The 17207-nt window shown below is 44.5% G+C and overlaps 1 protein-coding gene across 1 annotated transcript; it reads right to left on the reverse strand.

Annotated features, from left to right (window-relative positions):
• Positions 1–506: 506 nt before the first annotated feature.
• On the reverse strand, positions 507–15336 carry LOC105894937 (AN1-type zinc finger protein 3). Its single transcript, XM_031579797.2, has 6 exons — positions 14965–15336; positions 9605–9645; positions 8441–8629; positions 6085–6150; positions 4470–4676; positions 507–2169 (listed from the first exon to the last, which is right to left on the reverse strand). The coding sequence occupies exons 1-6, from the start codon at positions 15033–15035 to the stop codon at positions 2015–2017; spliced, it is 729 nt and encodes a 242-aa protein (XP_031435657.1). The 5' UTR covers positions 15036–15336; the 3' UTR covers positions 507–2014.
• Between the last annotated feature and the right edge of the window lie 1871 nt (positions 15337–17207).

Below are 17207 nucleotides of genomic sequence, written 5' to 3' on the forward strand. Positions count from 1 at the left end.
AAATCAACAGAGGAGGCAGAGAGGTTTCAGCACACACACACACACACACACACAGAGAAGGAGAGAGAGAGTGAGGTGGGGGAGCCTGAGACACTGTCTGGGAAACCGAAAAGAGGGAGAGAAATGTGTGTGTCTGTGTGCGTGCGTGTGTGTGTGTGCGCGTGCGTGTGTGTGTGTGTGTGTGTGTGTCTGTGTGTGTGTGAAGGTGAGTAACAGCACAGACAACGGAGAGAGGGCAGGCATGAGAGTTCCAGACAAAGCAACGGAGACAAACAGGAGTGGCGAGCAGCAATATGGAGGGCAAGAAGACGGAAACAGCAACCCAAATACAGTAAGAAATCAAAATCCCAGAGGTTGTAGGGCAGCTCTTTAGAGGAAGGCTGGCACGTGGAGGGCAGAGGCTCCACCATGGTGGCTGAAGGGAGATGTAGTCTGAGCAGATTCATTCAGTCAACATTTCAAAGCATAGAGACCTCAGCTCCCATGATCCTCTGAGGTCCTGTTCCAAATGAAGAAAAAAAAAAAATAATCTACCGGGTGCTGTCTGATTCTGCTTCAGTCCTTCAGCTCCCCACACGTGCTCAAATGTGTTTGACAAAATACGTGCACATGTGTGTGTGTGTGTGTGTGTGTGATGCCAGTGATGTGAGTGTGTCTAAGTATGTGTGGGACAGACAGACAGACAGACAGAGACAGACAGACAGACAGTCAGGAGAACCATGCTCAGGTCTTGCCTCAGGCTCAGACATGGGGCGGCTCGTCTGCATATAGTGTGGGAGTGGGGATGGGGGGGATGCTGATGCCTGAGTGACCTACTCAGTCCACTCAGAGGAGGCTTAAAGGGGGGGGGGGGGGCATCCACCTGGAACCTGCCCCTGCCCCCACCCCTCAGCCCAGACCTCAGCAAGAGACAGGCAGTGAGGAGGTAGGCCGAGCGGACTGACAGAGGAGGCATAGACTGCTGAGGTAACCAACCACACACACACACACACACACACACACACACACACACACACACACACACACACACACACACACACACACACACACACACACACACACACACACACACACACACACACACACACACACACACACACACACGTATTCATGCACGCACGACTGAGCTGACCAGTTATACACGCACACACACACACACACACCAGTTGACATGTCACAAAGAGGGTCAAACGAGAGGGAGAGAGGTTAGGAAGTGTCAAAGCAGCTTGAGAGACCCAGCACACAGGAGGAAAGAGCAGTGTGTGTGTGTGGGGTGTGTGTGTGTGTGTGTGTGTGTGTGTGGTCGGACAGGCGCAGAGTATTTTGTGTTGTGTGTGTGTAACAGAAGTTCAAATACGACTGCTGAGTCCCATTTTCCCGTGCAACGTGTGCAAGCACTGATCAAAGAGGAGTGGGACGAGAGAGAGGGGGGCATAGCGCGTGAGCGCCGCCCTGGCTGTGGCTGGTTAAATAAGAGAGCCGTACACAAGAGCAGATCCACAGCAGGGCCCCCGACCGCCCCAGTCCTCTGAGAGCAGTGTGTGCGGAGCAGGAGGGCAAGAGGGCAAGAGGCATCTGTGTTACTGGGGCAGTGGACACTTAAGGCTCAGAGCAGGGGGGCGGGTTAGGGGGTGGAGGGGTGCCAAGGGCATGCAGACGACGACGGGGCACAAGTCAAAAGGTCAGAGGTCAGAGGTCGCAGACGGGTGGAGTCAAAAGGTGCACTGACGGACAGGAGGCAGGACATTTCTCGCCTTGGAGGGAAGAGTTCTGCAGCACATGGTGTGAGTGTGTGAGTGTGAGTGTGAGTGTGAGTGTGAGTGTGAGTGTGAGAGTTTGTGTATGGAGGGTCAGACTAGGTGGCTAGGGCCTGCGGGGTTTGAATGCAGTCAAGGTGTGGATCTTCAGGATCTTCCCCCTCCCTCCCAGCCCTCCATCCATCCCTCCTTCCTGTTTTCCTGCATCCATCCGTCCGTCCGTCCGTCCGTCCACCCCCTGCCCTGCGGCGGCCTCCTCAGGAGCACTCCTCCCCGATGCGTTGGCACGAGCGGCCAACCTTGCGGTCCAGCTTGACCATCTTCAGCACGGCCTCCTCGCGCCCTCGCCCCAGGTGGTCGAACAGACAGTCGTGCTGCTCGGGGAGCCGGTGAAGCATGCAGAACACGTACCCTATGGAGAGAGAGAGAGAGAGAGAGAGAGAGAAAGAAAGAAAGAAAGAAAGAAAGAAAGAAAGAGAGAGAGGGTGAGAGATGGAAATGGGGGAGAGAATGGATAGACAGATGATGGAGAGAAAAAGAGATGAATGGAGAGGATAGAAAGAAAAAATGGGAAAGAGTGGGTGGTGGAGGGTGACAACAGAAAAGAGGGAGAGGGAGAGAAAGATGAGAACATAGTAACGATTAGATTTGGTGACAGTGGATCCTGGAGAGAGTGCTGCAGAGCCTACCGCTGGCCAGCAGACGCACAACCTGCTTCCTGAGAGCTTCCTCCATTTCCCTTCAGAGGAGCTCCATGTTGATTATCTAGCTTGGCAATGAACTCGAACAAGCTTGACAGATATGGCACATTTAAAAAGCAGAACAAAAAAGTATTTGGAAAACAATTTGAATGATTTTTTCAAAAGGCCGTCTAATCCGTCACGTGGCCTGGCATGTTATGCGTGCTATGTGTTCCGTGGGGTTGAACAGAGCCTTGGTTGGAAAGACAAAGCGTATAAGAAAACTAATGCCTGAAGTGCAACAACCACCACTCCTTTCCCATCCTTCTAAAGCTGCCCCCCACTCACCAAAGGCTCTGCTAATTGACCACTGCCTTTAACAAGAAGGGCAATAGCGCGTCCTAAGCCAAGTGCATGCAAGGCCGACTAACGTCCAAAGAGGCTTAAAAGTGCCGACTGAAGCCTTTACCCACTGAGCTTATGCTGCTTTCAATTGATGATTAGTAGACAATCTGATGATTAATACACAAAACACTGACAATTGATGTTTAGCGAAGAAAAACCTTGACCCAGATATTTTTCCCCTTTAAAATATTAAGTCTAGGGCTGATCGACGACAATTAATCTTCAGCTGTTTTTTTTTAGCTCAACTTAATATAACGAGTGCTGCAGCGACCCACCATATTTTCTGTGAGTGGATAATTGGCAGCTGTAGACGAAGGAAAGAATAAATATATAACTAAACGAGGACAGAGAGAGAGAGAGAGAGAGAGAGAGAGAGAAGGGGGTGTGTCGTTGCCACAGTCCTGCGATTTAAAAAGTCTGGCATTAATCCCTTGTTCAAGAAAGAGTCTCGTTAGGGTGTCTGCGGTAATGTTCTCATTAGCATGGCGGAGTTCGTTACACGAGTGTATGGTGATTAAAAGCTCAACAAGCTTCAATTAAACAACCTTCAGTTAAAGTGTGCACAATTAAAGAGCGTCACTGGAGCAAAAGAGTAGGCACAGCTGGAGGCCGCCACACACACTCACACACACACAGTGGATGTGGACAGGCCTTATGAAGACACACACACACAAACATCCAGTCACACACACACACACACACGCATACATACTCAAACCCACACACACACACACACCAGCAGATACACCATGTGTCACCTGATCGTGGATCACCCAACACACCCACGTAAACACGCCTCGGATGGGACTGTAGAACAGTTCTTGTATGTAGTCCCTCTATCTTGCCCTCGCCTGCACTCACGCACGTATGCACACACACACACACACACAAATATATAAAGGATGCTGCTGAGGAGTGCTGACAAACAATAGTGTTTTCATAGAGATAACACAGAGATGATCTCCTTCTATGGATTAAGTGCAAACGTTATCAACCTTCAGCACTAGACCATAGAAAGGCCCACTGAACCGTCGATGAGAGGCCCTTACCGACGCCACAAATGAAGACAGAGTGCACAGCACTGGCTGTGTTATGTGTGCGGTCACACGAAGGCTTTAAAAACTTTGCCAAGAGGTCTCTCCACCGAGACGCAATCTCTTGTGTTAGCACAGTTATGGACCTAACAATTATAAATTACAAATATCTCTTTCATTTTTTTATATATATATATATATATATTTTATTTATTTATTTATTTTTTAATATCTCTTTAATTAACGTCAACCCAAAAGAGGACAGGCTCACCTTTAGAGGTCTATATGAGCGCATAATGGTTTTGAGACATGGGATGGATATAGTTAGGGATGGTGTAAAGGTTCCATTAGTGTTGAGCTAGATGCAATGTACCATGTGTTGCCTTATATGAGGACAAATCTTCTCCTTGTGTGGACAAATAGGATCTTTAGGATCTCTTCTATTTGATTTGAGGTTGTAGGTTGATTTAGTAGTGCAGTGGGGACCTTGTGTGGCCCAATATGATCTACACAATTCTATTTTATTTGAATTCTATTCTATTGCAGGTTTATTAAGCAGTGCAGTGGGGAGTTCTAGATGAGGCGGTGCTCACCACAGCGACAGGAGCCCAGCTCCTGCTGCACCAGCTCCAGTTTGCTTTGGCAGCAGTGGCAGCGTCGGCGGTTCTTCTGCTTGGGCCCGCGGGGCGCTGCTGTGGTCTCGTCCGGGGTGGCGGGCGAAGGGGAGGAGGAGGAGGAGGGTGAGGGTGAAGCCACACGCGCCCGCTTCTCTGGGGACTCCTCGCTCTGAGAGCCCGAGGCTGGTGGAGAGAGAGAGACAGAGAGAGTGAGTGAATTCACACACACACAGAGATCACACACACACACACACACACACACACAGATCACATACATACACACAGGAAAACATGCGCACTCATAATTATTCTCCCCCTCTGTGTGAATGTGTAGTAATTGCAGTGCTACACAGAGGTAAGCACATCTACTGTGAACAGCACTTGCATGGCCAAACTCATTCACATATAAAAGCTACAAACACTCCCTAAAGGGAACCCATGAGAGTTGTTTTTTCATTCTTGTTTAAAGACGGCATTTATACAATTATTAAAAAACTGTTCTTGCTGTAAGCATTTGATCTCATTTGCCCAATTCATTTTCAACTGTGCTCCAAATGCTTGTTAAATAAAGTACAATAAGCAAAAATGCATCTAAACTGATTTATGAAAAACCCATTGGGTGAAACTAGTGGCTGGGGGGGGGGGGGGGTCATTTACAACTGCCATTACCACATACATTTGATTTTGCCACACAAAGGAATCTGGATTAAAATGTATGTATGTACTAAACATTCCAGAGACCAGCTTTGAAGAGTACCGGCGGTCTTTTAATTATATTGAGTAACCCTAGCAGTTACATTTACTGTAAGTGCTTCCTCTTAAGATAGGCATCAGTATCTGAATCAGAAGTTTGACAAAATCCCATCTGCCTTTCACTCTACACAAGGGTAACTAAGGTCAAAGTCATGGTGGCAGAATATGGACTAGATTTTCACTAATCACTAATAAAGGCCTAACCACCAAGATGATTACTAGATGATCATAAAGATCCCTTTAATGTACCTTTCCCTTATAAATCTCACACCAGTCCAACCAGGGGGCTCCCGACACTATCTAGCTCAAAGAAAATGTCAACGGCCTCCTCACAGCAGTCTAGCGGCACTCAGTGAGGAGAAAATAAGGGAAATCTGCTCTCAAACGACAATTAGACTACTACAATTACCACACGAGAGCACTTGTGCTTACTGGAAGCATTTTGTTCTTTTAATCCTCTCTGCTGGTAATTGACTTCATAGCATGCCTTTTTATTTAATAACCAGCTACCATTCTCAGAGGTAATGCATTAAAAATGAAGAAATGGTAGGGAATTTTCACACTGGCAACAGCCCAAACCCACTCACTGTGTTGTATGTAAATAGTAGGATTAAAAAAAGTAAAGAATCCTTTTCCACGCTGCTGCCTTCTGAAAACTAAACACTTGTACTTATTTTTAAAACCCACTGAATGCACCCAGCCTGGGCCATGCAGTCATCCATCCCACCTTGAACACACTGATGTTAACGGACACAGGTCCAATCAGCCACACACACACACACACACACACACACACACACACACACACACACACAAGTAGCAGAACAGAGTCACATACGGGAGTCGCAAGGTCGTTTCGTGGGAGTGGACAGAGTGGTGTGGCCTGCGTCTGTGCTTGAGGCTTCTGCAACACAGACAGAGAAGGGGGTTAGGGACAGACGACAGGAGAGAACAGAACAGGCAGAGAAGACGAGCCTTTCATGCACATTTCTTCTCTAATCAGATATACATTTCATCAGAATCAAAAGCAACAGACCAGATCATAAATCAAGTACTTTCTTTTTAGATAGTGAGACTTTGGCCTGGTGCTTTATTCGTTTTGTTCTCCATCCAGCGATACGATGTCGGCCACGGCTCTTCAAGAGGGCCTATTCTGCTAATGTTCAATGTCACTTCAAGAGTGCCTATTCTGCTCATTCTCAATGTTCAGGATTTGATTTTTGGGGGGGGTATCTACTAGAACGGATTTACATGCTTCAATGTTCCAAAAACACATTTATTTTTCTCATATTGTACATCTCTATACACCCTCTTTTAGAGCTCTACAAACGGCCTGCGAGTTTCTGCAGTGGAAAAGCGCCCACTGATAATGATCTTCCCCCAGTCAGCCTCTATTACGGCCAAAAAAAAAAAAAAAATGATGCCGGAGAATTATGTGACTCAGACTCCAAAGAGTCACTTAAGCTACGTCTCTAGTAAACTTCACCCGCCCAGGCAGAGAATTATCATACCGCTCTCTCACGCTCTCTATCTACGCTCTCTATCTCCCCTCTCTGCAGAGGTAGTCAGCAGGCTGCTAAGTCCTGGTAAATGGCTCTGTTTTCTGCCGTAGAGGGATGGGGGGGAAAGTATATAACAAGCGGGACTCCTTCCATCTCTGAAAGACTTCAGCCGAAGCTTCATTCCATCGAGGAGTACAGTACAGAGTAGGAGGACTGGAGGAACTTATGAAAAGGGGGGAGGGTAGGGGGTAGCTCACTCTCCATGACAACCCAAAGGTGCTCTGAGGAGGGTAAATCTGGAGAATCTAAATCTCCATGGGATACGGTATTAGCATCACACACACAGTAAAAAAAGGGTTGGTGTCACCAAACAGCAGTCATTGGTCCTGATTTAGTCTGAACCGGAGTACATTCCTAAAACATTGCTTCTGTCTAGACTTCTCAGACACCCTAAAGACAGTGAAGGCGCTGCTTCCATCTGTAAAAACCAACTACCATTTTTGGGAAAATGTGATACTGATTCATTTTCATCAGTAAAAGCTCCACTATTGTTGCTATAGTGATTTATCAAAACAGTTTAAAAGCTTCTTCTTGTTTTGCAGTCCAAAAGCTGAGGCAGGTCAAATCACTTAGACAGCTGCCCTCTCTATTGGCAAACACCTAATTGTTCCCTAATGCTACGGAATGGGAATAAACCCTACGGCAAGAAATCTACGGAAAAATAGTCCTTGGCAACAATAGAGATACGCAGAAAATAAAATCCCAGACCAATAATATTTAAACTATTGGTACGGAAGCGGAATTCTGCGGCAATAGCGCACTAACTATAGTTCCGGTTCCGTAGCCGTAGTCGGTGCCTAGAATATTACAGAGGGGAGCATTAGAGGGAATTACAGATTTGTTTGGGCATGCTTTATCTCTTTACAGCAGAACAGGAGAGAATTCCTCTGGAGAGGAAACAATGAGAGCTAAGCCACAGGCATTTGACTTATTAAATAATACCTGAAAATAAACCCAGATTCTCATCTCAAACCTGTCCTGTTGCAAATGTAAAAGTGGGTAAAGTGTTTGTTTTCATTGCTTTATTTTTAAACTACATCCTTGTCTTCGGTGTTGATGGGGGAAACAACTGATCCCTCAATCCCACCAGACCAAGACATAGAACAATTTTGATCATTGATATTTAATCCAGAACACAACGATGTTCATTAACAGATACTAAGGGATTAAATATCACGGCACAACCCTAGAAAGCAGGGAGGCATTAGGATGGATTCAGGACTAGACTGTCAGACACACAAACAATGTTCTTCAAACAGACAAGGTATTTTTAACCACAGTGCTACAAATTCTCTGCCAAGCCTGGCATCCATACACCTTGCCTGGACCCCAGGAAGAATAGTCTCCACTACGGTGTAGACTAATGGGGATACTTAATACACATAAACATTAGGCATGCTAGCGTAGCTATGTCAGTTATCGGACAGTGTCAAACATCGGCCATTCTGTTAAACAATCAAAACGCTAAATTTAATAATGGATTAACAATCTATATGCTTAGTTTAATAATGGATTGACATGACAACGCGAACGTTTGCCGATAACACACGCAGTCCGATAATTAGTTATATATAGTATAACGACAATAGTTACGATAGGGCCATTATCTAGAACACATGAACCACTATTCACCTTCCTGTACAGGGAGGGGTGTGGCTCCTGAGTCTTCTTGTGAGGGCGCCTCAGTGCTGGCCGGTGTCAACAGCAGGGATTGGCTACCGCTGCTGTTCGTCTCGCTACAGAAGACCGCTGACTGGTTATTGCTAGTGCTGGGCTCGGGCTCTGGGGGACAGTCTTCGTCTGGCTGCTTCTCGTGGATGTCTGGAGAGGGACAGAGAGAGAGGAGGAAACCCAGGGAGAAAGAAAGAAAGAAAGAAAGAAAGAAAGAAAGAAAGAGGGGGGCGGGGTGTACATATATACAGGGAGGGAGGGAGGGAGGGAAAGAGGGAGAGAGAGAGAGAGAGAGAAAGAGAGAAAGAGACTGTGAGAACAGTGACAGGGGAAATGTGATGCAGCCAACCTCAAGCTGAAAGGAGCAGGTCTGCTCTCCTATAGCCCATTTGTTTACATATTACTCACCGTTCAGAGACTCAGCAGCCTTCACACAGACAGAAATAAGCTACCTCCTGAGCAAACACTAAAAGGCACACAAACACCCACACACTCGTAGAAAATGACCCAGCAAAGGATGGGGAACTCTGGCATACTGTGGTCAAATGAGAGGATTTCAGTGTTTACCTGCACAACCTGTTAAATAACTTAATAGGCCATCACAGTAGATCAAAACAAGTATTAAACCCAAACTGCTACTGCTAAATCTCTTTTAGCTCCAGACATCAATTTAGCTTAGACATCATTTGGAGTATGCGCCACACTTGGCACAGCAAACAGTGGGAGCACAAGCTATATTTGCCCCGGATGTATTTTGGAGTTATGAGATCAATGCTTTAGATGGCATCAGCTGTTTGTCAAAAGGGTTGCAATGGTGCAAGCACTTCATAATTGTATTTGTTTTATGACCATGACTTCTTACAGGTTAAATTGCCCTTTGGATTCAGATATAGCTCCATTCTCCCACACAAGCTGGTTTTGACACACATTTAACTTTTCGCTCAGTGAAAATATCCTTAAATACTGTAATTAAGCTGTTAAAGATATCCTCTTGTTCAGAACAGAAACAGAGATGTTCTGAATGACACGCTTTTAGAGGTTAAATATTAAGACAAATGGACCAGCTGGCATGTCAAACTAGAAGTGTCCCTGGCAGCAACCCAAATAGTCCTGTGCAATGCTTACCTGAGAAGCATTTTGAGCAGAGGTTCATGGTTTTGCTGGATCTGTGGAAAGAAAGCAAGATTAGCGGAGCACCTAACAAGCAAAAAGCACACAGTTTTGTCCCCTCTAGACCAGCCTTGAGATCACTGTTGATTTTTTAAACCAAGGACGACTAAGAGCAACTTATGAACGTGTTAAGTGTCTTGTGTTCATTCGTGACGAATAAATCCCTTTTTCCAGTGGGCGTGACATGACAATTTGGCTGCATGTTGGCTCTCTCCTGGAGCCTTCGAAGTGGCTGGAGTACCACGGCCCTGTTTCTGCACTGCTCCAGTAGCACACAAGGATTAGGCTAGCTCTGTTTGCGTTGCTGATTTGGGGGAATAAGCCCCATGGTATCACTTTAGCCTCTAATGTCTGTAAAAAAAAAAGTGGCGTCTCCTCTCGAAGAAGCAGCGTGTCTCAAGAGTCCTTCAGCGCTCACACCGAGCTCATCCGCTCTGACCAGCCAATCCGACGCCACCCATCATTTTCAGATCTGAATCCTATTCCCCCAGAGTGAACTTGAAGTGGGCCTGAGGTGAGGAGAGACACTGGAGGGGGTGGTGGGTGGTGGGTGGTGGGTGGTGAGGGTGAGATGTGCTAATGTCACTTTCTGGACAACAACCGCGCAGACACATTTCGGGAGAGACAGGTAATCTGCTGCCACGGCAACAACAATCATCCCTCATCAAAATCAACCGTAATCATAATCACCGCACCAATCATCGCCGAGGCGGATGGCGGCTCAGGCGAGGCCGGGGGGTGTGAGAACACAGAGGAGTGGAGTCGAAGGGGGGGGGGGGGGGGGGGGGGTGCATATTTAGGATGTGCTAGAGGAGGGATCCTGGTGTAGGGAGTGTGCTTGGCACATTACTAGAGCCGTAGGACTCTATCGGTGGGGATGGGGTTCGTGGTGGAGGGGTCGCATTAATAAGGGCCTGATTGGAAAGATTATCAGTCCACAGCTGTCGACATGGAGACGAGGGTTCAGTGACAGGCATAAACAGGAACATGGGTGAGGAGGGGTTCACTTCTTCAAAAGTCGCAACACTCTAGCTCTTTGGGTACTTCTGTGTTCTACAAATCCAGGACCCTCAGAGAAAAAAAAGCCTGCCTCGAAGAGCCTACTCTAAATTGATGCTAACACATGGTTCTGAGTTTCCTCATATAGGTGTTAGCCTAATGTTTCTTTGCAATGTGTTACTATTGCACTGAATCGCAATGCTTTTCTAAATCACACTGAGCTATGCAAGAAGTCCAAAACGAAAATCAGATGACACAGTATCTCAACAGTATCTAAAAAAAAAAAAAGGAATAAATCACAAGTAGTTTGTTACCATACACAGCACATATCTCTACTGTAAACTTATCCAAGACATTCAGTGTTGCCAAATCACAAACTCCTCGAAACCCTGCCCACAGCAGCTGTAGAGCATGTGTAGCTGCAGGCTGTGGATAGAAGTGAGCGTCTCACACGTCAAGCTACCTTTTCATGACTACAGATCTCTCTGGCACACATAATTGCCCCCTGGGCATTCATCAACCAAATCAAGAGACTTTAAGAGCAAGAGAAATTTTAATGACTTTGCATATCGGAGTAGCAGGGCGGCAGTCAGTTGCGGATGAAAAGCTTCACTTTTGGGGGCAAAAATCCACACCTGTTAGCAGGCTACTGGTAGCTCTACTCTACTTCCTGTTGCAAAAGGTAACCTGATGAAGGTTTAAGACTGTAAACTTTGCCGTGTCCAGCATGCAAATCAAATCAACTGAACATTCCTGTCACTACCATAATGGTAGAAATCAGATAGGCTGTAACAAAGTCTATGGCAGTCACCATAAAGACTACTGCACTCAGAGAGGAGTGTTCTGGGTCGGCTACCAACAGAGAGCAGACTCTCTTTAGACATGACCTTCAAAGTGAAGAGAAGACTTTGGCCCACTGACAGTCACGTATGCAAACAGCCTTTGTGATGGAACCACAACCTTAAGATTTGATGTCATTTTCATTAGTTAGTATAGTTCCGTCGTAACCATATTTCTAGTCTGATTTAAACCTAAGAAACAAGGAGAGGAGGAAGAAAGACAAAGGGAAGAAAACAAATAGAAGTTATCTCTCTCTCCTGTGTCCATCTCTCTCTTCAGTCTCTTTCTTTCTCTCTATCCTTCCCTGTCTGTCTCCTCTCCCTCCTCTTCTTTTCTCCTCCACATCACTCCAATCCAATCAAGGCAGACGCTCTCAAGGGGGATAACAAGGCCGGTAGGATTAATTTGACATCTCCTGCTAAATGTCATCCGCAATTAAGGCTTATGAGCTGCGGCTGGAGCGCCAATCAAGCCTCCACCACGCACACCTCAGCTCACCTTCTTGAGGGAAATCAGAAGGGGAGAGGGAGGGAAGGCAAGGGAGGCTGAGCAGTACCAACCCACACAATGACAAATACACACACACACACACACACACACACACACACACACACACACACACACACACACACTCACACAGAGAGAGGATGGGGGGGGGGGGGGGGGGGGGGGGGGTGCCAGGAGAGAAAATCCAGCAGCCAACAGACAGAACTCCACTGCTGCTGCTTCCCTCCAGAGGCCAGAGATGCGGTTCAAGAACCAGCGGAGCTAGAACGCCTCAGCTCACAGATGCTGGAGTTACTGTTCTTAACAACTCCAACTTCAAGCATTCAAAGCATTTGCTGCAGGCAGGAATGTAGTTGTGCGTTGTTGTCCAACAGGTGCAAGACGTCTTAATAGGGCATTCGTACAGCTACAGCCATACAGCCGGATCAAGTTTCTGACACGCAAATAACAAAGTCATTAGGATAAGTAATAAAGATTCTTTAATATCGGGTCATGTGACAGGGACAGTCAATAGGCATCTATAAGTAAATATGTTGAGTAAATGATTGCAGCATGAGTTGTGTGAAACCCTTTGACAAAGATGTACAGCATAATGCTTGCTTTTCAACACTACACATATAGGTTCATTGTTGCATGCTGCCACCATGTTGATTTTTGAAGTTCGGTTGCCAAATAGAGGGGCTGTGTATCTTAACACAAAGGACACGTTTACTGTTCCAGTATCTATTAAAGCCTTCCGCAATTTCTAGTAGTGATATGAATGAAACCCTTCCCACCTTACTGTGGGTAGTAGCTGTCACAGGTTTAGAGAGCACTTCCCGTCCTAACTGGCACTTCGACTAGTGCGTAACTTGCAATTACAGCAGTTACATTTCTGCACTTCTTTTTCTTTTATTTCATTTTGTTATATTTCTGTTATATTTCTGGCAGGTTCTGTTATATGTTATATTTCTGGCAGGTTCTATTGCTCGTAGCTTGACTATTCTCTCCCTTGTACTTCGCTTTGGACAAAAGCGCCTGCTAAATGACTAAATGTAAATGTAAATGTTTAAGTCCCACAAACCACCTCACTGGGTAAAGAGAAGAAGGTTAGCCTATCTGATCATGAAGCTAAAGCTATCCAATCACGATCGTGGGTGGCGACCTTTAGCTTGGAGTGATGAGTTTTTCAGATTATTGTTATTAAAACAGGCTATAGACCTAAATCATGTTAATATTTCTCGGTCATTATCCCCGTAATATTTTAGGCCCTTCCAGTATTTCGAAGGAGGCTGGTGTTGCCAAGCTGAAACCCCAGGATTAGTTTTTGCTGAGGTTGAGCTCACACAGGAAATCTTATTTGACATTTTTGTACCCACCAATCAGCAGTGGGGAGTGGTTCAGGTGGTGGCAAAAAGATAGCAAACTAATTTGAACTGAAATTTGATCTGACATATTTGAACCCATTCATTAAGACATCATATGGAGGATGTTGTGGAAAATGTACAGTCCTACACAGCTTTGTTAAGGTGAAGGATGTAATAGCTTGTCACCTCCTTACTGATTTTTCTAACAGCCACTCTTGGATACAATAGAATAGGTCCAGAATTAATTAATGCATCATGATTATATTCATCAACAACAATAACAATTGTTGTTCATGTTGTTATCTTAAAATTTAAATAATTTTAAAGACATTATACATTTCATAAATACATGGTCGCTTTACACTCCCAAGAAGAGAGCCAGGTGCGTTTCTGACAAGTTTACCACTTCTTTGATCGGACAGCTCTGAAACTACATGTTTTTCCCCTCGAGATAAAATAGATTGCTTTTTTATAAGGGTCACGGCATAATGTAAACATTTTCACTGGCTCATGGCTGTCCTATCTTGGGGTTAACGCACTGATAACATTTTGCTGCCAGGTTTGACTGATTGGGACAAAATGCAACAATGATTAACTGAAATAGTTGTTGTACAACAACATTTTTGTTGTACAAACTTCAACAAAATCGAATTGAGCTAGAACAGTGCAATATCTGTCCTTCACTAGAACTAGTAGCCTACTGGTGCAACTTACTAACCTGAAACCGTCCAAAATGCAGACGTTGATGATTTTTTTTCTATACGCCCACTTCTCATCACGTGTCGGTGTCCCCCTTTAAATGGTTGGCAATCCTTCACACGGATTTACCATGTATTTAAACAACAGCGCCATGACTTTCCCATTGTGCTTCATGCTAACGTTAAAACCGGAAGGTTCAGTAGTCGTTCATAAAAACATTTCATTATCCTTTGCTATGGTATTCGTGAGTGAAACGTGAGAGTAATCCATAATATGAAATATCAGCGTAACATCACCCAACTAACGTCAGATACACCGTCAAATAATAGCTAGCTGGCTAGCTCAGTCAGCTGTTATCTGGGCGTTCTACTGTTAATACCAGTATTAGATTTAGCGACGCCTGACCTTACAACCCCAACAGGCTAGAGTGGGTGACAGCTGATCAAACATAATGGATGACCCTCTGTCTCCAAGTCAATCCAAATTGAGTAAGAGCCAGATCAGCCGACGTTAACACAAAAAGTTAGCCAATCGACGTTAGCTTACACTTTACATGCCACTAAACGTTTATTCTATGTCACGTCATGTTAGCACACAACGAGAAATGTATCTGGGTTGGATGAATGGCAAACATGCTTGCTAGCTAGCGAGAATAGCTGCTTCAGAAATTCTTTATTTGGCTACATTCCCCACCCCCTCCTCTGGCCTACACAAAACAACAATGGAATACTGGCAACGACAAACTGACAGTGGCCTCCGGCTGATGAGCTAGCAAACGCTAGCTGGTCGCCTTAGCTCAAGCTAGCATACGTTAGCTATCTAGCTAGCCATTTCCCCTTGTCATTGGCGTTGATGCTTACGTTAGCTTCCTGCTAAACTACATTTCAAACCATATCGTCGAGACAAACAGTTAAAGAGTCTTACCCCCAGAATCCACAAGGACATCGTGGTGGTATGGTGGAAGGCTTGCTCCTCTCACTGCCCGTGTCTCCCATAACGTTAGATAGCTGTCAGAAAATCAGACTTATTATGAGAGACCGAGGATGGGTTCACGGCCTGATTGTTATGAAGGGGATTCCTCGTCCAAGTATTAACAAAAATACCCCCAAAAGTTATCCTTGGCTATTAAATAAAGCAATGGTGCATGCGTCGACAGTAAAGGCTGTCGTGGGTATCTATAAATTGTAAACTCTATTATTTCAAAATTAAAAACGGCCGCGGACAGTCCGATGGACCGCACCGGGGGGTCGAGGCCGATCAGCTGTAGTACGGACGGTACCAACTTTGCAAGAAGAGGTTGTCCTGCTATCATGAAGAACTTTCAACACATTTCCTTAATGTGTGAAATACATATGATAACATACCGATGTTTTCCTTTTTGCTTTAAATATCTCATTCAGACTATAAATTGTTTACGTGTGCAAACCGGGGAGCAGTTCCCCCTCTGCATATTTTTTACTCCTATGATGAGGTGGCACAGCCCATTTTGAATGGCTTGTTTGTACCCGAGATTTATAGGGTTGGTTCATATGGATCCCGGCCGTGCAGTGTTTACTGATTCAATCAAGTGAGATCACACTGAGTACAGTTTTATTTGAACAGATGTTGCCATTATGTTATACCTTAACCGTGAGGCTTTAATCTTAGAGAAACTACTGACGTACTTGATCGTTTGAAAACGTTTCCAGGTTGTCTATCAAAAGAAAACACAGCTAAAGGCTCCTCCTTTGAAAACCTTAGTGACATGAAACTGGGAGTCATTTGAAAGAATGATCAACTATCATTATGACACTTTAGAGCTCAAGATAATCATACATGACCTAATAGCACATTTATGTCAATTATATTATTATATTTTGCACCCCTTTATAAGTGAGTGAGTTTCGTGTGCCCGGAAACATTGTGACAAGAAGCCTAATCAGGAATCTGTTTGATTGGCCTAAACATATTTTTCGAAGAACGGTCAATTCTGTTATTTTCCCATTAAAAACAGGGTGAAAAAAATGAAGAATGTCCTAACAGAACCAGGCTGTTTGGCTTAAAATCTTACATAGCCTACTGTCAAAAAAACTAATTTGTCATTTTTTTAATTCCGTGTTCAGGATCCAGGTTCTGGTCTGTAAAACGAAACGTAATGCATGCAGCCTGTGGTGAGCTATTCTTTTGAAATAAGTCTGTGTAATTCTGGGTAATGATTTAGGTGGGCTTTTCCTTTTCCTTTATGAGTACTCTACTTTACCACCGGAGAAACACGAGAAGGTTTGAATAACAACAGCTCAACCAGAAAGGTATTGCATTGCAGATAGAGTCAGTAACCTGAATGGCAAGTAACAAATCCATACGTTGAAATCTTGTATTTTATTACAACAGCTAGGACATGTTCTTTATGTCGTACAAAGAAGATGGACTGTTTGGACTATTCTACAGTGATGGTCAAGCATCCCCTGAGTCCGATATCTTTATAATAGCAGTGATAGGAACCTCATATTCATAGCCACTAAAAGTTTCCTTCAAGAAGATCATGCCCATATTATAAATCTGTTGTCCATTTCCTTATCATATTATTGGTTTATTAGTTTTTAATTGTAAAGTGTAATTTTTATTTAATTATTTATTTATTTTAAGCAAAGGCTTTTAGACCTATATTGACATATCTGAAAGATAATAATTGACATTTTCAGGTGTTTGTTGACTTGTAAACAAATACACAAGCTGAAACAGATGTGCAAAGCAGATCAATATTGGGGAACATTGCATAGTTATCATGCATTCACAGTTACATCATCCTAAATCCAGAAGGATTTTCTTTTTTTGTTTTTGCCCCTCCCACTGCATGTACCAAATAGTTTCACTTAGTTAAAAGTGGGGTAGAAAATAATTATATTGTGTTGCTCTGCTTAAACAGCTTTTCAGTCCCCAAAACCATGGTGACGAGGCCCACACTTAGTTCAAAGTTAAGTTCAAAAAGTAGAGCCACATCCTTTATCTAGTCACATAAATCACACTTTTAGGTTAGGTACCTGCATGAATGGTTTACTATAAATATATACTGTACATAGGCATTTACTGATGTTCACTTTTTTTAGAAAAGTTTTGTGTGGAATGTGCTGGCCTTGTGTGCTTTTCACAAGTTCAATTGACATGTAGTTTCAGGTCAATTGAGCGCA

This window comes from Clupea harengus, chromosome 14 (genome assembly GCF_900700415.2).
Source record: "Clupea harengus chromosome 14, Ch_v2.0.2, whole genome shotgun sequence".
Classification (NCBI taxonomy): Eukaryota; Metazoa; Chordata; class Actinopteri; order Clupeiformes; family Clupeidae; genus Clupea; species Clupea harengus.

Coding starts and splice junctions, on each gene's coding strand:
- LOC105894937 (XM_031579797.2), bottom strand. CDS start 15,035: ATGGGAGACACGGGCAGTGAGAGGAGCAAGCCTTCCACCATACCACCA. Junction 4,677..6,084: donor GAAACGACCTTGCGACTCCC/GTATGTGACTCT, acceptor TCTCTCCACCAG/CCTCGGGCTCTCAGAGCGAG. Junction 2,170..4,469: donor GCTGGGCTCCTGTCGCTGTG/GTGAGCACCGCC, acceptor CTCTCTCCATAG/GGTACGTGTTCTGCATGCTT.